General features: G+C 33.2%; 1 protein-coding gene across 4 annotated transcripts in view; it reads right to left on the minus strand.

Moving 5' to 3' along the window:
- The window catches only part of LOC128179518 (uncharacterized), a 67,192-nt gene that overhangs the window by 16,734 nt on the left and 28,084 nt on the right, over positions 1 to 22,374 (minus strand). For all 4 annotated transcript variants that reach the window (XM_052846958.1, XM_052846957.1, XM_052846959.1 and 1 more), the window contains 2 exons: positions 3,491 to 3,680; positions 2,186 to 2,302 (listed from right to left, as the gene is read on the minus strand). In XM_052846958.1, the coding sequence (XP_052702918.1) occupies positions 2,186 to 2,302; positions 3,491 to 3,680 (307 nt within the window). The remainder of the gene's footprint in view (positions 1 to 2,185; positions 2,303 to 3,490; positions 3,681 to 22,374) is intronic.

A 22,374-nucleotide genomic window follows, 5' to 3' on the forward strand; every position in this document is an offset into this window, starting at 1 on the left:
GGGGGTCAATGTTTTTTTAGAAATAAATAGCGTAAATCTTTAAAAGTCTTGTTCTCGAAAAATTAATCTGCCAGGAAAGCTGAAACTTGTGACGAAGCAATCTCAGGTAGTCTAGATTCAAAATTGTCAAAATCATGATCCCTGGGGGTAGGGTGGGGCAACAATGGAGGGTCAAAGTTTTACATAAGAATATATAGAGTAAATCTTTAAAAATCTTCTTCTCAAAAACTAATCAGCCAGAAAAGCTGACACTTGTGTGGAAGCATCCTCAGGTAGTGTAGATTCAAAGTTGTTAAAAACATGACCCCTTGGGATAGGGTTGGGCCACAATGGGGGGTCAAAGTTTAACATAGGAATATATAGAGTAAATCTTTAAAAATCTTCTTCTCAGAAACTAATCAGCCAGGAAAGATGTGGAAGCATCCTAAGGTACTGTAGATAAAAGTTGTGAAATATTGACAACCCCGGGAGTAGGGTTGGGCAACAATGGGAGGGGTCAAAGTTTTACATAGGAATATGTAAAGTAAATCTTTATAAATCTTCTTCACAGATACTAATCAGCCAGATGATTCTTTATAATTGTTTAGACTTTAGCCCTTAGACAATTCTTCGGCCTCACAAGAAGGTTCAGAGTTTGATGTAGGTTTATATCCCATAACAATTGTTAAGGATCTTTTTTAGAACTGCAATACTCAACATGTGATATGAGTATAAAATCATCCTATTAGAAAAGGGACTAATGATTATTAACATAAGAATATACAGGGGGAGGGGGGGGGGATTTTATTCATACAGGATCTACATTGGATATTGTCCATAAAGGTTATTCACAATACATCAATGACAAAAAAGAAATACAATGTTCCTCATTTTATTACTGTGTCGATAATTTCCGAGCAACCCTGGTAATTATCTTAAAAAGGAAAATAACAGTCGTCTGCCTATTTTATATGTAAAGTTACATATTTACTTTTTAAACAACATTTAATTTAATTTTAGTGCTACAGTTTTATAAACAGTGATACATGTTACCTTGGGGTTTTATTTTAAGCGAAAAGCAAAAACACAATACCTTGATACCATTGTGTGAAAGATTTATAAAGTATCTGTATTATAGATCTCAGAACAAAATTAGAAACACGTCAACTGATTGTCTGTTACGTAAAAATCAACATTTGTCATGATATTATTTTCAATTCATGCTGTTAAACCCTATATGCTTTTGATTATTTTGTTTGTTTGGGTTTTTTCTTATCTGTGCAGGCATGCTATCGTTTGCTATATTTTAAATTGTCAAATTGCAAAATCATCCTTCATCACTAAATCTATTTTCGAGCAAAATCTTTGTGTTGAAACATTGATTTTGGAAACTCACGTTTTATATGTAATGCTTAATCAAAGCAATAAAGTATTTCTCATTAATAGTATTTTGCTGCATGTATCAAAGGATTTTGGACCAAATAGAAGCGCTTTTATCTAAACAAGCCAGTTAATTTTAAATTACACAGCGTTACCATCTGTATGAATCTTTCAGCCATTAAAGATGGCTTACAGGTGACTTAAAGAAGTTTGGACATTAAGGACCTATAAGCTCAGCTTCAAGGTGACTTAAAGGTGGCTTACAGATCTCCTTTAAGCCACCTTTAAGCCACCTTTAAGGACTTGCTTAAAGATTGTTTTTCGCCCTGTGTACTTTAAAGAGTTTTGAGACGTACACGCCGAAGTTTCCATCGCCCGACATTAAGTTTTCCTCCAAGAATAAAAACCAGCAAACTACTGATTTCAACTTAAAGGCGTCATATCAATTTATAGTAGACCCATGTTTTTGTGTATTTTTTTGCGCTTGACAGTCATAAATCGTTGAAAAATTGATGTTTTCCAAAAGAAAAGGAAGAATATGCCACCAGTAAAAGAAGAAGTTTTCAAAATTGGTTGTTCCTAGAAATATTTTTTTTCATCAGAATAATTAAAAATGTGGGGTTTTTTTTATTTTTTATCATATATTTCAAAACGGATTCTCAAAAGACAGTGTACTATAATCTTATCAATTTTCGAGAATTTTGACGATTTCAAAATTTAAATCACTTTTGTGTACAAAAGTTGGTGCTTAACAAATGATAATGAAATCACAAATATTGCTATTGGGTTATTTTTTATATTAAATACATTACTCCTTGTGACTTACATTTAAACAAATCATATGATGGAAAGGAAGAATTGTGACATTCGGATCCGGATTGGAAACTACTGCAGCTGTATGAATATATCGTCGAGTCATCTGTTCTTAGATACAAACAATAACCTGAAATGAAATCATACAATGATCATTCAAACAAGAAAAATGCAATGATATTACAATGAGCACGCAGCATTAAGAATGTTTGTCATGGAATTAAAATGTTGACATTCTGCAATTAAGGAGAGTAGTTTTTGTACATCTAAATGGTATTAGTTTTGTTTCTATTTAGAACCGGGTTCAAGTTTGCTTGTGTTACCTCTGTTATCTTGTAATGATAATTATACAAGATCTATATAAAGATAATAATTTGTTTTTAACATTTTTTGTTTTAAAACCATGTTTATACAAACTTAGCAATATTAAATTTTCATATCATTTTTTTGTTTACACATAAAAGCTGTCATAAGTTTTGATGTCACTATGCTTCAAAAGGAATCGTGTGGGTTTTCTTTATTAAATTTATTAAATTTATTACGTTACTGACAGCGAATTCAAGACTTGTAATTAGAGATAAACATGTACCTTCAAACATGTACCTTTGGATGGTTTTTTAATACACCAATTACAATCTTTAAAAATACTTATATAATGTTTTGTAGGCAGCCATATCAACAAAGTAGTGTATTTAAGTTTTTGTTCTTTAAAATGATATATTTACATTATCCAGTGTCTTTGTCTGTGATAACACTACGTATTGATTTTGTACTATATAACCCATAATACAAATGACGCCAAATTGAGGCGCCGGCGGGGTTTGCATATTTATATTTAAAGATTAAATCGCACGATGGCCTAAAATTATATAAATATAAGTAATAAGGACTTCTTTGAATATTATGAGGTGATAATAATAATGATCAAATCTATCATAAAGCCCTTCGGGCTTTATTGGATTTTATCACGCCCCGACCAAAATTATCACCTCATAATACTCAAAGAATGATTCATTATTCCTTATTTAAAAAATGAAAAGAAACACAATACCACTTATTTATGTGTGTATATAGTTTACTTTTATTACTTCTTAGAATATCCTGTTTAGAGTAGCCCTCTCTCTCTCTCTCTCTCTCTCTCTCTCTCTCTCTCTCTCTCTCTCTCTCTCTCTCTCTCTCTCTCTCTCCTGCGTGAACAAAGTGTTGGGTTGAACTAGACGTGCATATTAGCTCCACAGTAACGAACAACTACTCATAACATGACAAGCCACCAATTACAATCTAGCAGCTTTATCGTTTAGTGTCAAATAATGTGTACCTTCCTGTATCCATATGAAACGAGCTCTATGACAAAACTCCAGTAGCTGGGTGAACTTTTCATTCGGGAAACACAAGTATCCATTGTCTTTGGTACAGTTGATAGCAGACGACCTCTCGTTCCACTCTGTCTGATTTCTGGGGCATAATTCTGTTGAATATACTGGAAACTTGTAGCCATCCAGCTCTTTCTGGAATAAATATATGTCCATTGTATTCACTATTTATATACTAAATGTTATCTAATATTTTACATTATAATAGGTACATAGGATTAACTTCAGATATTAACAGACTAACTTTTATATTACTTGTTTACATGACATTCTATGGGCTAAAGGTGTATTTATTCAAAGACAATTTTTTTCCTTTTTGAAGAAATAAAATTAATCAAAAGTGACCTTTAAATTTTTTACACGTAAATGATTATGCTTTTCATTCCACCTCTTTAAAAAGATGCTGCATTATGTTTTATAACTTAATTCAAAATGGGTGATACATATACCCATAACATATTTTAACGGCCCCTTTTTCAAGGTATAATATGGGTCATTTTTTTTATATGGACTACTTCTTTCAAGGCTCATACAGCAAGCAGCTTTCTGGGGAGTGTACAGTCGGTTTACATACGAACGGAAAACACGTGGTTTTGACGGTAGACCGGTTGGAGCTAGATATTTTGAAAACATGACGTATCGTGTGCCATTTTCAGTGTCAAATAATGAGATAGGGAACACATAACATTTCCTCCGAATATTTTGTCAAGAGAAATACAAACTTATTTTTAAGAATTGTTTCCCTCTAAATGTTGTATAGTAAAAGCAATTACCGATGTGATACCTTTTATGCGATGACATGAATAAAATCGATCATGATTTTGATAATTTTAAGCAAAATAAGGATGAAACTGTCACATCTTGTTTTGTTATAATATATAACTAGCTTTGTAAAGATTGATATCATTGATAATTTATGATTTTTAGACCCACTGACGGTGAATTTCGATCTGGCTTGATTAAGGATTAAGGTGGAATAACACACCAGGAAAAAGTCATTCAAATTAACAGGAAATTTTTTTGATAATAAAGATATATTGATACATAAACTGTACAAATGTCAAATAAGCGAAAAATTTGCAGTTTGAGGATAAAAAATGAATATCTAAAAAAAATATTCCAGTAAGTAACAACAAAAGGTTCTGCGGGAATCGAACTCGGGATGTACGGATCACAAGTCCGACACTTTGTCCACTCGGCTATGGAGTTAGTTACATGTTTTAGTCCATGAAATCCTTTTAATAAAACGAAATGTCGTTTCAATCAGCGGTCAGCCATTGTGTGATGATGTGTTATTCAACGTAAAGTTCAACGTCATTAGTAAAATTTGTCCTTAGCACAAAACATAATTATAAAACTAGAGCAAAGCTCGTTGCAAAGCAACAAGTGGGTCTTCCGTTAATGTCGGAAGTAAAGCTGGAAGTTCCTGTAAGAAGCAGAGCTCTTAAACCAATAACAATAGTAACTAAAATAAAAAGATGAAAACAATCGAATAATTCCTTGTACGACTTTACAAAATCCGAATGATTTTAAGTACGAATTAACAAAAACCTTTCTGATTCCAAGAAGGACTTAACAAAAAAAATCCGAATGTGTTTAAGTACGACTTAACAATTATTTTTGGTACGAGTTAATTTTACTTTGAACATTACGCTATTTTTAAAACCAAGGACGCGGAATCAAAATTTCCGGAAAAATCAATTTTTAAACCCCGATATCTCTGTAATGCATCATCCGATTTTAAAACGGCTTTCAGTGTTAGATACAGCTTAATAAGCTCTACAAAACACATATTCTTTTTTGATTTGATCAGAAAATTCATTTTTTCGAAAAATTTGTTTTACTTCCGGTTTCCACCGGAAGTGACAAAATACATTTTTTTTGGTCAAATGCCATAAGTTAATCCGCAGATTTACAATCACAGAAAATTGCAAGTCTTTATAAACAACCTTTTACGAGAAAAGTCCTGGACAAAATCACTTTTTGAATTTTTTTTTAAAATGACGTAACTAAAAAACAGAAGTGATTTAATGACTGAAAGTTTAACAGCTTCAAGGGATAAGAATTTAACATAATCCCTGAAAATTTCTTGCAAATCGGTTGAATAGTTTTTGAGATATAAAGCAAAAAAGAAGTCAGAAGGAAAAACAAGAAGAAGAATAACTAGACATGATCTCGTTGCGAGCAACGAGGAGGTCTTCCGTCCGATTTTTAGAATAAGGAATGACCTTAAATTGATATTCGTCAACGAAGCTTATCCGGAAAAGGAGGCGGAATCTCTGAGTGTAATGGGTTAAAGACTATCTATCCCTTTGGTGTCCCTTATTTGAGGGATCAGATCCTTTTCATTCATTTTTGTTAAAAGGTATTTTTGTGTACCGCTAATAAGTGTTTAGAAATTAGTTACCATTTTTGAGATATCTGGGAAAAATTGTTTTGATATCTTGATATCCTGTCCTAAAACTCTTTTTAGGGTCCAGATAACAAACAATATATGGTTGTACATTGTTAAGCACATTTTTTTGAGCATCTTTTGTTAAAAACTGCTTTCCAGAATTTTCCTCTATTTCGAGATATTGAAGATCAAAGTGTTGGACTTCTGGCCCCTTAAAATCCCTAATTACATAACATAGGAGGAAATGATTGTCATGTATATATAAATAACCATAGAATAAACTTAATTGCCTCTTTAACGTATCACAAAATATTTCACAGTAAAAAGTAATCATTAAAAGACTTTAGAGCCCCCTCAGTCCCTTATTTGAAGGGCCAGTCCCTTTTTCTTGATTTTATAAGAATGTTCTTGTCAATTCAAACACAATTTTTCCAACAAGTGTTTACAAATTTTGTACCGTTCTCGAGATATCTTGAGAGGGTCGTTTTAGGGGCCGACCCTGTAACTCCATTTAGGGACCGTATAACAAAGAAATTATTGTTGCATATTGTTAACCTCAATATTTTGAGCATCTTTTGTTCAATATTGTTTCAAAATTTTCCTCCATTTTGAGATATTGAGCATCAATGTTTTTTATTTCTGGCCCCTTAAATCCCTTAATTATGTAACATAGAAGTAAATGATTGCCATGTGTAGGTGAATAACGTTAGAATAAACATAATTGCTTCTATAACGTATCACAAAATATTTCACGGTAAAAAGATATCAATAAAAGACTTTAAAGCCCCCTTCAGCCCCTTATTTGAAGGGTCAGCCCCTTTTTCATGATTACAAATGAAAGCTCTAATCAATTCAAACACATTTTGTTCAACAAGTGTTTACAAATGTTGTACCATTCTCAAGATATCTTGAGAGGGTCGTTTAGGGGCCGACCCTCTAACTCCTTTTAGGGACCGCACAACAAAGAAATTATTGTTGCAGATTGTTAACCTCAATATTTTGAGCATCTTTTGTTCAATATTCCTTTTCAAAACTTTCCTCCATTTTGAGATATTGAGCATCAATTTTTTTGATTTCTGGCCCCTTAAATCCCTTATTACGTAACATAGGAGTAAATGATTGCCATGTGTAGGTGAATAACGTTAGAATAAACATAATTGCTTCTATAACGTATCACAAAATATTTCACGGTAAAAAGATATCATTAAAAGACTTTAGAGCCCCCTCAGCCCCTTATTTGAAGGGTCAGCCCCTTTTTCATGATTTCAAATGAAAGCTCTAATCAATTCAAACACATTTTGTTCAACAAGTGTTTACAAATTTTGTACCGTTCTCGAGATATCTTGAGAGGATCGTTTTAGGGGCCGACCCTGTAACTCCTTTTAGGGATCGCATAACAAAACATTATGGATGCATATTGTTAAGCTCAATATTTTGAGAATCTTTTGTTCAATATTGCTTTTCAAAATTTGCCTCCATTTTGAGATATTGAGCATCAAAGTTTTGGACTACTGGCCCCCTAAAATCCCTAATTACGTAATAAAAGAGTAAATAATTGCCATGTGTAGGTGAATAACGTGAGAATGAACATAATTGCTTCTATAACGTATCACAAAATATTTCACAGTAAAAAGTTATCATTAAAAGACTTTAGAGCCCCCTCAGCCCCTTATTTGAAGGATCAGCCCCTTTTTCTTGATGTCCCATAAACGCCCTGGACTTTATAAAGATTTTTTGTTCTACATGTTATAATAAAATACAATCGAGGAAAGAGATATTGAAAGAAAACCACGAAAAATCACGACGCTTTTTAAACCGTGATTTTCGAGCTCAGGCGAGCTTCGGCGCTTTTGGTCACAGGAAAATATATATACCACATGTCAGATCTACAATCTTTTGTCTGCAATCCCTGAAATTTTGAACTCAATATCTTAAATCGTTTAGGAGTTTACCCCTGGACAAGCCGACCCTCTGAAAATCATTAAATTGTGAATAACTCAAAACCGGAAGTGACGTCATCGGTAAAAAAAATTCCAATAAGGTTCAGACCACTATTTATCAAATCTGAAAGTTTAGTGTAAATCGGTCGAGTAGTTTTTGAGAAATCCTGTACACAAAATTTGTAAGAAAAAAAAAATAATAATAACTAGAGCAAAGCTCGTTGCAAAGCAACGAGTGGGTCTTCCGTTAATGTCGGAAGTAAAGCTGGAAGTTCCTGTAAGAAGCAGAGGTCTCAAACCAACAACAAGAGTAACTTTAAAAAAAAGATGAAAAATCGAATTATTCCTGGTACGACTTAACAAAATCCGAATGATTTTAAGTACGAATTAACAAAAACCTTTCTGATTCCAAGAACGACTTGACCAAAAAAATCCGAATGTGTTCAAGTACGACTTAACAATTATTTTTGGTACGAATTAATTTTTCTTTGAACATTACGCTATTTTTAAACCAAGGACGCGGAATCAAAATTTCCGGAAAAATCAATTTTTAAACCTCGATATCTCTGTAATGCATCGTTCGATTTTCAAACGGATTTCAGATTTGAATTCACCATGGCAAGTTCTATAAGACTGTAGTATTGTCTTATTTTGTTCAAAAAAATAAAAATTTCCAAAATTTGGAACTGCTTCCGGTTTTGGGTAAAATTGATGAACAATTTTAAACCCCCCAATACATTATAGAATTGGTACATCTATCATCAGTAAAAATTTCAAAGCGATATCTTTAAAGTTTACGGAGATTTCTTCCGGACAAAATCACTTTTTTAAAATTTAAAAATGGCCGCCAAATTTGAACGGAAGTGACGTTAATGCTGAAACTTTAACATCTTTGAGGCACAGTAACTTTACGAAAGCTCTGAAAATTTCATTGAAATCGGATGAAAACTTTCTGAGATATAAGACGAGAAAGAGTCAGAAAAAAAATAAAAAATAAACTAGAGCAAAGCTCGTTGCAAAGCAACGAGTGGGTTTTCCGCTAATGTCGAAAGTAATGCTAGAAGTACCTCTAAGAAGCAGTGTTCTTAATCTAATGACAAAAGTAACTTAGGTACAAAAAAGATTTTAAAAATCGAATGATTCTTGGTATGACTTAACAAAATCCGAATGGTTTTAAGTACGACTTAACAAATTTGACTTCATTTTAGGTAAAAGTTAACTTTACCTGGAACTAACATCTAATTTCTTAACCCAGAATGCAAAATTAAAATGTCCGTAAAAAATCAATTTTGTTTAAACACAATTCTGAGCAACATTTCCTCTACACTGCTTTTCAAAGGGTTGACCTTTCGTACTATGTGCTTGTTGCATCATCAATTGTCAGAAACTTATCGATGTATAGTTTACTTAATTTTATTATTCCTCTGTGAATATTTTTATTTAAAATTACTATTGATGGTGAACATTTCAAAGGGCCCCGCTGATGTTATTTTAGAGAATTTTGCTTTGACCTTGACCTATAACTTGAAATTTTTCCAGCTGGCATTTAGCTGTTTCATTGCCCCTAACATATAGGCATTTTTGTTGAATCTGACCAAGATTAAGCATATCCGGGAAATAATCTACTGTCTAAAACTAATTTTATTAAGATCTGCTATGACCTTCACATTGACATGGTTCAAGGTCACTGCACGCCATTAACCAATAAGCTCTGTTTAGGCAAAATATTAGCCAATTAGGGGCTAAAAGGAGAGTATATATATGCTCTTAAAATATGGATTTTTGTGTGATCTGATATGACCTTGACACTTGATCTACAAATATCATTCGAGGTCATTGCATATCCTTTGATCAAAGGCATCATGTGGGTGAAGTATGAGCCTGATTGGAGCAAAGGGAGAGAAGATGTACTCCAGACAAGGATTTTTTAAATATAATTCTGCTATGACCTTCACAGTTTACCTTGAAAATAGGTTCAAGGTCACTACACACCCTTTACTCAAAAGCTCTGCTTATGTGAAATCTGAGCCCTATAGGGGTTAGTAGAAAGTATATATGCTCTGAAAAAAGGATTTTTGCATGATCCGATATGATATTTCACCCTTTACCTAGAAATTTCATGCAAGGTCACTGCACATCGATTAACGATAGAGACAGTCTGTGAGTATTAGCCAGATTGGACCAAAGGGAGAGAAGATATGCCCCAGACAAGGATGTTATATATGTAATTCTACTATGACCTTATCCTTATACCTAACAACATGGTTCAAGGTCACAGCACATCCTTAACCCAAAGGAACCCTGTGGATGAGGTATGAGCCAGATTGGGCCAAGGGGAGAGAAGCTATGCTCCGGTCAAGCGATCTCGGATTGACAGACGGACAAACTGATCACTAGAAGCCCACACAAACTTGCTTTCTATCTAATTTGAAATAGTATCCATGCTATCTGCCCATGGTGAATAGTCATCAAAACCATTCATCAGCAGAATTTGATTTCCCTCCTTTTTAAACTCGGAACACCTCTGACCTAATTAGATCACCACATTAAATACAAAGTTTGATAACTCTAATTTGTTTATCATCAAGAAATTCTGCATCGCTGACAAATAAAGTTTTTTTCGGTACAATAATATACCAATTAACTGACTATCTGGACAATAGCAAGTTTATTGTCCCACCCCTCAGCAACTATTTCCCTTGGCTTTGCCTCATGAAATAGTTGCTGTCTTGGGGGACAATAAACTTGCTATTGTCCTCATACCCAGTACATACTAAATAGGCATATAATATCCCATCCACCTCCATTTCATGTTATATAACCTCCAGTTTGTAACCTTCAATTTCACTGTGTAAAGGCAACACAACAGTCAAAGCCGCAAGTTTCACAATTTATTACTGCTTCTCATGTACTTAAAATTAGGGGCCTTAATATTGCTTAGGCCTAAAAAAAAAAAGTTGTGGGTTTCGGGTAACCCGACCTAACCTACAAAAATGGCCCAATCCTACCATTTTTAGATGCCTGATTTTATCCGACTGTGAATTTCATCTTATTTCCAATAAAAAATACGTTTTTAAATATGAAACAAACAAACATTCTTAGGATTCAGGCCAAAAAAAAATAGATAAAATAAAAAAAAATCCCCACCTACCTAACCTAATTTTTTCATCAGTGTTACCCTAAACACACTATTTTTTTGTTAGGCCTTACCAATTCCAACAAGAGACATCCCATTAACTATTGATAAACATTAAAATTCATTTCATGAATCTACGCAACACTGGTAAATCTTCACGTACAGTCACTATCAATTTTACAAAAATATTGACGGTTCTTTATCCGAAACTATTCCTTGTACATGTACCTTTAACTGCAATTAGTACACTAACATTTTATGAAAAGACGGTTTGTCTTAGAATAAGAAAGCTAATGCAATTCTGAGAAAAAGAATACTACATATTGCAAATTCCATTGAGGTTTAATAAAAATATGGCCATTTAAGTGAACCCCCCATTTCCAATTTCCATTAATAAACACAGATTTACAGGGTTCTCCATAGTAAAACATCTTTACCTGACCTTTTAGAGGTCAATTGTTGTTCAACCACCTTTGAAAAGAAACCTTATTCAATACAACATGCATCTACATTATATAATCATGATAAAAGCTTCACATCACTTAGAAATATCCTTACATGTATACCCCCCCCCCCCCCATCTTTTGATTTTCATAAAAAGTCATGGTTAAAAATGTTTAACCTAATTTTATGAAACTTATGGCAATTTCCTTGAGTCGACACATATTTGAAAACAATCATCAATGATTCTAAAATTTGATCCTAATTATTTGTTTATTTTATGATTAACACCATTTTAATTAACAAATAGACAGCTGTCCTGCTTGTGATTTCTTGTTTTTATGAAAAAAAGTAAGCTAACAATCATATTTAGTGAATATCTAATCTATTTTGATTTCTAGTCTCCTTCTAACCATGCTAAAATAGTAAGATACAACCTACAAGTTAGACATCTGCCTTAAATTAAAATAAACTTCAAACACCCAGGTAGCTGGAGACAGAGTTGATTTCCATGAAAAATGTTCAAATTTGACATGTTTTTCTACTTTTTTTCTGCATATATACCTTAGAAAGGTAGAAATAGGTTGTTTCTTGTTCATTTCAAAAGTAATTATCATAGCAGATGTTATTTCAAAGTCAAATGTACATTTACATATCCTACATGTAATCTTAATGCAGACAATTAAATAGAGGGGAGGGGGGGGGGATTTTTCAATTATGTAAACACATCTAAATATCTTTATGAAATAAAAAATAAAGGAAACATAATTGCATACTTTTATTGAAAAACAAATTTTCACAGCAATTATGAATTTCTTTAAACAGCCTTAATTTTGTTTTCATAATTTCTAATCAAACACAAACCACAACATGGCATGATGCTTTCTTCAAGTTCCATTATTGTTCATGCATTATCGGATTTAATTTGAATTACCGGTAAATAGTCTGTAGAACACAAGGAATATGCATGTGGATAGAGGTGACAGTTTAATCTCAGGAGCTGACCCACAAGAATCAACAGGTACCGGTAAAAGCCATGTGGTAACAAGAGGCTGTTTTGAGCTGAAATAAAAAAAAAATAATAATTAGCTCAAAGTACATGTATTTCCTTCTGGTATACCATGTTTTATCAATTCTACCGGGTTTTTTTTTTGCAAATAAATTTGGCGAGGGTTTTGGTTTCTTTTCTTTTAAATTACATTTTTTAAAAACAATACTATGTGTAATAAGCATAAAACATGTATGAGTAAACTTAATGAAGAATTTTTAATAGATTATTTTTCGCAGAATGTGTTACATTACATGTATGTCAATCTTTATAAAAGTAGCGTATATTTCGTGCGCCATAAATTGCAAGTTTTTTGTAAATATCATTTACTTGCATGATAGGTATATATGGTCTAACCAAAATTTTCTTCATAAAGCTACAGCTGTATGTACCACATAATCATATGTTTTGTCACAAGTATACATTTTTAAAAAATACCCAAATTCCAACAGTTGAAAGTAACTCGATGAATTTTTCATTCTCTGATAAGTTCATTGTGTTTTGTGCGTGCATATATTATAAGTCTGCTGCAACAGCAGCCAATCAGCAGTAAGCTGAATCCACTAATAAGAAAGTTTGTGGTTTAGGAGCGGGTAAAATTGTTTATGCATAATGTAGCTGACACTGACTTGAATAGATCTGATATATATGTACAAGATGGGAGAAATAATGACAGAACAGACTGGGATTCGAACCTTGCCCTCTGAATCTCTAGTCAAGTGCTCTACCAACTGAGCTACATGTATCTGGCACCGGTATTCAAACCAGTCGGACCATCACATCCCCCCCCCCCTTAAATGATCTTCACCCTCAAAGATCACCCCTGGCTCTTCCCCTGGCAGGAGTTAACCTGTCAGTTCCAGGGGTTGGTTACAACACCAATATTGTATGGGGATGGAACGATCCACCGATGCACCGGTGCATCACGGTATTTATTTTGACGATATTTGGATTGTTACATTTACCATTAATACATTACGATACCTATGCGGACTTTGTTTTATTTTCCAAAAATATCTGAGCTTCATATATCGGCTATTTTTTAGTCTGCGCGCCTAATATGAAAGTACAAAGATGGCGGAAAACCTCGTAAAGTTGTCAAACCTGTAGGAAGCTAAATCTGGAGTGTGGACAACTTTTGGATTACTTGTTAATGAAAAAGTAGTGTATATGAGACTTAAGTAATTTGTAAATTGTGCAACGCTCATTTTAAATATATCAAAATAACTTTGGACATGCGGTAATACATCGACAGATTGAATAAATTTTTAACCCTTATTCATGTTTTCATTTAGTTGCAATGTATCGTGATATGTATCGTATCGCATCTCATGTATAGTGATATGTACCGAATCGGGTAAGTACAGAAACGTCCAAGCCTTAATATTGTAACAGGATGGGAGAAATAATGAAGGACCAAACCAGGAATTAAACCTGGGCCCCCTGAATCTCTAGTCAGGTGCTCTACCAACTGAACACTGGTATTTAAACCGGTCTGATCGTCACATATATAAAAAGTTATTTTAAACAATGGTGTTCAATAAAAAATAACACTTGCAACCTTCAGTTTTTGTCTGTAATTAATCAATATTGGCATGCGATCAGTTATCGTTGAGTACTATTTTTCATCAGTGCATTGTTACGTCATTTTATCAACACATAAAATTATATACGAAAATATGATGTAACATTGCACCAGCGAGAAATGGTCCTCGACAAGAACTGCTGGCATGCCAGTACTGCCTGTAGTCAGATTAAAAAAAGAGAATATAAATGAAAAATTACATTTTAAACATTAACAAGGACAATTCAAGTACACATCAAAACTGCTAAACAAGAAAAATTATGTGAACTGGTAGAGTGGTACGCATAGTTCTAACTTGTAAACTACATGTACAAGTACATATACCGGGTACCCGTTGGTCTGCTAAACCTCTCTAATGATACATTGATCGGCATCATAAAAATATTAAAGACTTTTTAGTCATGTTTTAACTCTGAAGTCTGAAGTATACAATTTTATTTACTTGATGTTACATATATGTCTACAGGGTATTTATGTCTACATTTGGAGTCTTCTGCACAAGAATATGATCAATGACATATGTTTCTAATTAGACCCTGCTTTGAATTTTGAGTTGAAAATTCACAATCTGATTTTTTTTTAAATAGATAAATTCGGTCATCCTTTCCAGTCACCAATGAACCTCGAGCAAGTCTAAACATCCAGTAAACAATGTAAAAAGTACACGTTAGTAAACAAACACCCACACCATAACAAAACATCTAACTCTGTAATTCTTATAAAATTCTTAACCCAGCAGATGTTAAATCATCAAGATATATTTGTAAATTCATACGCGATGGACATATCATAAGAAAATCTATGTACAGTACCAACTACACGTATATTTGTATACTGTATGTATGACTTTCGCCACATGTGGATTTTGTCAATAAATTGAATTGTAATTTACACAAAATTCTGGTAAAAAGGAGAAAAAAACAAGTGAAAGGTACAACATTTGGGATTCAATTCTGTTAAAAGGATTTACATTGTCTGGACTAGAAAAATAACATACATCAGTGACAGTGTGCACGTACTTACATGTACATCTATAGACTAAATGTTAACCAGTTAACATGCTGACATTTTAACCACTATAGACAAGAAACTTTAAAAGGAATAAAAAGCCTCACCTTCTTCAGTAACATCCAAATAGATCACACACTTTAATGTCCATCTTTTCCCCTTTATTACTCGTAGCTTATCAACGGCTGATCAATGGAAACATACACATCCGTCGACATGGTCGACAGAAGTGTGGCTGTCAGAATTTCCTCGTAAACGATTCACACGAGAATATATCCCTCCTTATACAAATATGTAGTATTGTTCCCTGTGCATGTTTATATGTTTCACAGTAACTTGAAAATGCATGTGTACACCGAAAAATGCACAACTTATCTTCTGCATTACGCTCTCTCTTTTCTACAATGCCGTTCGTTACTGTTTACATTCGCGGGTCCGCGACAAACATTGCAAACATTTGTTCTGCGTGGCCGATTAGAACGTGTTAAATAAGTAGTTGAATTCATAAATGATATAGCCTAGATGAAAAAAAAAATGAAATTGAATCACAACAATTTATCTAAGACGCAACACAATGTAATGCAGTAAATGCCTGGGCCTTAAAACGGCATTTGTTCGCTTGTGTGTCTATGTAGACAAATTAACTCGTTCATGTACGATTCACACATATTTGTTTTATGAAATTTGAAAAAAATAGGGCACAGAACTTTTTAAATTTGACACCAAATGACATTATCTAATATATTAACAATAACTGAATTAATTTTTTTTCATAAAATGATAACGATTTTTGCTATCAGAAAAATACGTGTATGAGCTGCTGACCCCTAATTATAGGGGCCAGCCCTTTTTTCTTAATTTTAAATGAAAGCTCTCGTTATTCTAAACAACTTTTGCTCTATATGTATTAACAAAATATTTTTAGTTTAAAGGTTATTATACAAAGAACAACAAAATTTCAGACCCCCCAAAACCTTATACTTTACCGGCAAATAGCTTAAAAACTAAAAAACATTTTGCCAAACTTTTCATGCCAGCAAAACTATAAAATGTTACCAACAATTCTGCTAAATTTCATGCAACTATCTTTTGTAGTTCCCGAGATCAACTCTGGACAAAAGACCCCCCAATTTTCAATTAAAGGGCAATAACTCATAACCGGAAGTGAATTTTAAAAATTTGAAAAAAACGTCTCGAGATATTAACATTGTCTACATACCCTGAAAGTTTCATAACAATCAGACAACAAATGTACGAGAAATGGCCTACACAAAATTTGCGGATAAAAAAAAAAAACTAGAGCAAAGCTCGTTGCAAAGCAACGAGTGAGTTTTCCGCTAATGTCGAAAGCAACGCTAGAAGTACGTCTAAGAAGCAGAGTTCTTAATCTAGTAACAAAGAAACCTAAGTACAAAAAGATAAAAAAAATCGAATGATTCTTGGTATAACTTAACATGATCCGAATGTTTTTAAGTACGACTTAACCAAAAACCCTTAACAATTTCAAGAACGACTTAACAAAAAAAACCAATGTGTTTAAGTACGACTTAACAAATTTGACTTCATTTTAGGTACAAGTTTACTTTACTTTGAACTAACATCTTTTTTTTTAACCCGGAATGCAAAATTAAAATTTATGTAAAAAATCAATTTTGTTTAAAACATAATTCTGAGCAACTTTTCCTCTTCACTGCTTTTCAAAAGGTTGACCTTTCGTACTGTGTGCTCGTTGCGTCATTAATTGTCATAAACTTATCGATGTTAAGTTTACTTTACTGTACTTCTGTGAATATTTTCTATGTAAAATTACTATAAACCAGACAACATTGAAATGGTGAACATTTCAAAGGGCCCTGCTTATGTTATTTCAGAGAATTCTGCTTTGACCTTGACCTATAACTTGAAATTTTTCCAGCTGGCATAGAACTTTTAATTCAATTTCATTCCCCCTAACATACATGCATTTTTGTTCAATCTGACCAAGATTAAGCATATTTGGAAAATAATCTACTATTTAAAACTAATTTTAAAAAGATCTGCTATGACCTTCACATTGACAGACTTGGTTCAAGGTCACTGCACGCCATTAACCAATAAACTCTGTAAAGGTAAAATATTAGCCAAATAGGGGCTAAAAGGAGAGTATATCTATGCTCTTAAAATATGGTTTTTTGTGTGATATGATATGACCTTGACTCTTCATCTACAAATATCATTCGAGGTCATTGCATATATTTTGAACAAAGGCATCATGTGGGTAAAGTATGAGGCTGAATGGAGCAAAGGGAGAGAAGATATACTCCGGACAAGGATTTTTAAAAATATAATTCTGATATGACCTTCACAGTTTCTTTTCACTGAAAATAGGTTCAAGGTCACTACACACCCTTTCACCCTTTACTCAAAAGCTCTGCTTATGTGAAGTCTGAGCCAAATAAGGGTTAGTAGAAATTATATATGCTCTCAAAAAAGGATTTTTGCATGATCCGATATGATCTTCACCCGTTACCTAGAAATTTCATGCAAGGTCACTGCACATCGTTTAACCATCGAGACACTCTGTGAGTATTAGCCAGATTGGACCAAAGGGAAAAAAGATATGCCCCAGACAAGGATTTTATATATATAATTCTGCTATGACCTTAACCTTATACGTAAAAACATGGTTCAAGGTCACTGCACATCCTTCAACCAAAGGAACCCTGTGGATGAGGTATGAGCCAGATTGGGCCAAGGGGAGAGAAGCTATGCTCCTGTCAAGCCATCTCGGATGGACAGACCGACAAATTGATCACTAGAAGGCGCCCGCATAAACATGCCTTTTTATCTAAAATAGTATCCATGCTATCTGCCCATGGTGAATAGTCATCAAAACCATTCATTAGCAGAATTTGATTTCCCTCCTTTTTAAGGTGGTATGGGACATCTGTCGATATTAATGTGGATTAAAGTACTATATAATTGAAAACTTTTCACCGGTTTAGAATTTTCAAATTTTACAATATTTAACCAAAAAATAGCTTTTAAAAATATTTGAAAAGGTAAAAATTGTAAAAACCCCAGCGGGTTCGAACTCATGACTTACAGGTTCCTAGTAAACCCTCTAACCCACTGTGCTAAGGAGTTAGGTGACCATTTTTGAGAAGAAACTACATGTACTTATATAATTACACTTTATTTTATTGTTTATTTCGATAAACAATACGTCACAACATGGAAGTGTCCCATATCACCTTAAACTCGGAACACCTCTGATCTAATAAGATCGCCACATTAAATACAAAGTTTGATTTAACTCTAATTTGTTTATCATCAAGAAATTCTGCATCGCTGACAAATAAAGTTTTCTTCTGTATAATGAAATACCAATTAACTGACTATTCGGACAATAGCAAGTTTATTGTCCCATTCAACAGCTACTATTTCCCTTGGCTTTGCCTCATTAAATATTTGCTGTCTTGGGGGACAATAAACTTGCTATTGTCCTCATACCCAGTAAATACTAAATAGGCATATAATATCCCATCCACCTACATTTCTTGTTATATAACCTCCCGTTTGTAACCTTCAATTTCACTGTAAAGTCAACATATCTGTCATAGCCGCAAGTTTCACAATTTATTTCTGCTTCTCATGTACTTAAAATTAGGGGCCTTAATATTGCTTACCAATTCCAACAAGAGACATCCCTCTAACTATTGGTAATCATTAAAATTCATTTCATGAATCTACGCAACAATGATAAACCTTCAAGTACAGTCACTCTCAATTTTACAAAAATATTGACGGTACTTTATCCGAAACTGTTCCTTGTATCTTTAACTTAGTACGCTAACATTTTTATGAAAAGACGGTTTGTCTTAGAATAAGAAAGCTAATGCAATTCTGAGAAAAAGAATACCACATATTGCCAATTCCATTGAGGTTTAATAAAAATATGGCCATTTAAGTGAACCCACCATTTCCAATTTCCTTTAGTAAACACAGATTTACAGGGTTCTCCATAGTAAAACATCTTTTATCTGACCTTTTAGAGGTCAACTTTTGTTCAACCACCTTTAAAAAGAAACCTTATTCAATACAACATATGCCTACATGATATGATCATGATAAAAGCTTCACATCACTTAGAAATACCCTTACATGTATACCCCCCACCCCCCAATCTTTTGATTTTCATAAAAAGTCATGGTTTGAAATGTTTTACCTAATTTTATGAAACATGTGGCAATTTCCTTGAGTCATTTCTCACACATATTTGAAAACAATCATCAATGATTCTAAAATGTGATCTTTATTTGTTTATTGTATGATTTGTACCATTTTAATTAACAAATAGACAGCTGTCCTGCTTGTGATTTCTTGTTTTCATGAAAAAAGTAAGCTAACAATCATATTTAGTGAATATCTAATCTATTCTGATTTCTAGTCTTCTTCTAACCATGCTAAAACAGTAAGTTACAACCTACAAGTTAGACATCTGCCTTAAATTAGAATTAAATTCAAACACACCCAGGTAGCTGGAGACAGAGTTGATTTCAATGAAAAATGTTCAAATTTGACATGTTTTTCTCCTTTTTTATGCATATATACCTTAGAAAGGTAGAAATAGGTTGTTTCTTGTTCATTTCAAAAGTAATTATCATAGCAGATGTTATTTCAAAGTCAAATGTACATTTACATATCCTACATGTAATCTTAATGCAGACAATTAAATAGAGGGGGGGGGGGGGGTTTCAATTATGTAAACACATCTAAATATCTTTATGAAATAAAAAATAAAGGAAACATAATTGTATACTTTTATTGAAAAACAAATTTTCACAGGAATTATGAATTTCTTTAAACAGCCTTAATTTTGTTTTCATAATTTCTTATCAAACACAAATCACAACAAGGCATGATGCTTTCTTCAAGTTCCATTATTGTTCATGCATTATCAGATTTAATTTGAATTACCAGTAAATAGTCTGTAGAACACAAGGAATATGCATGTGGATAGAGGTGACAGGTTAATCTCAGGAGCTGACCCACAAGAATCAACAGGTACCGGTAAAAGCCATGTGGTAACAAGAGTCTGTTTTGAGCTGAAATAAATAAAAAAAATAATTAGCTGTGTTTACATACATGTACTAGTAATAGCTGTGTTTACATTAACATATGCATAGTATTTCTGTAAAAAATACACTGACCATGCAGTGTAATAAGTATGACATATCCCAATACATGACATAACATTTAGGCAGTACAAGATCAAAAATTTGCATATCAAGTCATAATATAATATTAAAAAATTTTCATAGGTATAAACACTTATCAAATTGAGAAAGAAAGAGAGTTTGAGAGAGAGAGAGAGTTTATTACCATACTTGTAGTGCAACAGTCAATATTTCAATTCGTAAATTACAAACGAATATTACCCACCGAACAGCGTCAAAGTACATGTACTGGTATTAGCTTCTGGTATACCATTTTTTATCAATTCTACTGTGTATTTTTTGTTTGCAAATAAATTTAGCGAGGGTTTTTGTTTATTTTCTTATAAATTACATGTTTTAAAAACAATACTACGTGTAATAAGCATAAAACATGTATGAGTAAACTTAATGAAGAATTTTTAATAGATTATTTTTCAAAGAATGTGGTACATTACATGTATGTCAATCTTTATAAAACTAGCGTATATTTCGTGCGCCATAAATTGCAAGTTTTTTGTAAATATCATTTACTTGCATGATAGGTATATATGGTCTAACCAAAATTTTCTTCATAAAGCTACAGCTGTATGTACCACATATATGTTTTGTCACAAGTATACATTTTAAAAAAAAATACCCAAATTCCAACAGTTTAAATAAACTCAACTCATTCTCTGATAAGTTCATTGTGTTTTGTGCGTGCATATCTTATTTGTCTGCTGCAACAGCAGCCAATCAGCGGTAAGCTGAATCCACAAAAAGAAAGTTTGTGTTTTAGGAGCGGGTAAATTGTTTATGCGACACCGTCAAGAAAACCACACCAAATAATAACAAGAAACATAAATATTCACTTAAATGTATTCTGTTGTAAAGTTAAGGTTTTTAACACTTATTGCATCTTGCAAAACATGTGATGATCACCTTAATCATCTGTCATATATCTGATATACATGTATATGTAAAAGATGGGAGAAATAACGACGGAACAAAGTGGGATTCGAACCTGGCCCTCTGAATCTCTAGTCAAGTGCTCTACCAACTGAGCTACATGTATCTGGCACCGGTATTCAAACCAGTCTGACCGTCACATTCCTCCCCCTTAAATGATCTTCACCCTCGAAGATCATCCCTGGCAGGATCGAGTTAACCTGTTAGTTCCAGGGGTTGGTCACAACACCAATATTGTAACAGGATGGGAAAAATAATGAAGGGATTTGAACCTGGGCCCCCTGAATCTCTAGTCAGGTGCTCTACCAACTGAGCTATCTGGCACTGGTATTCAATCCGGTCTGATCGTCACATATATAAAGAATTATTTTAAACAATGTTGTTCAATTAAAAATAACACTCGCAACCTTCAGTTTTTGTCTGTAATTAATCAATATTGGCGTGCGATCAGTTCTCGCCGAGTACCATTTCTCACCAGTGCATTGTTACGTCATTTTATAAACACATAAAATTATATACGAAAATATGATGTAACAGTGCACCAGCGAGAAATGGTCCTCGGCGAGAACTGCTCGCACGCCAGTACTGCCAGTAGTCAGATTAAAAAAAGAGAATAAAAAATTACATTTAAAACATTAACAAGGACAATTTAAGTACACATCATAACTGCTAAACAAGAAAAATTATGTGAACTGGTAGAATGGTAGGCATAGTTCTAACTTGTAACCTACATGTACAAGTACATGTACCGGGTACCCGTTGGTCTGCTATACCTCTTTTATGATACAATGATCGGCATCATAAAGATATTAAAGTCATGTTTTAACTCTGAAGTCTGAAGTATACAATTTTATTTACTTGAAGTTATGTCTACAGGGTATTCATGACTACCGGTACATTTGGAGTCCTCTGCACAAGAATATATGATATGTTTCTAATTAGACCCTGCTTTGAATTTTGAGTTGAAAATTCACAATCTGTTATTTTTTTAAATAGATAAATTCAGTTACCCTTTCCAGTCCCCCATGAACCTCGAGCGAGTCTAAACATCCATGAAACATGTAAAAATTACACGTTAGTAAACAGACACCCACACCATAACAAAAACATCAAACAGTGTGCACGTACTT

Source organism: Crassostrea angulata, chromosome 4 (genome assembly GCF_025612915.1).
Source record: "Crassostrea angulata isolate pt1a10 chromosome 4, ASM2561291v2, whole genome shotgun sequence".
Classification (NCBI taxonomy): domain Eukaryota; kingdom Metazoa; phylum Mollusca; class Bivalvia; order Ostreida; family Ostreidae; genus Magallana; species Magallana angulata.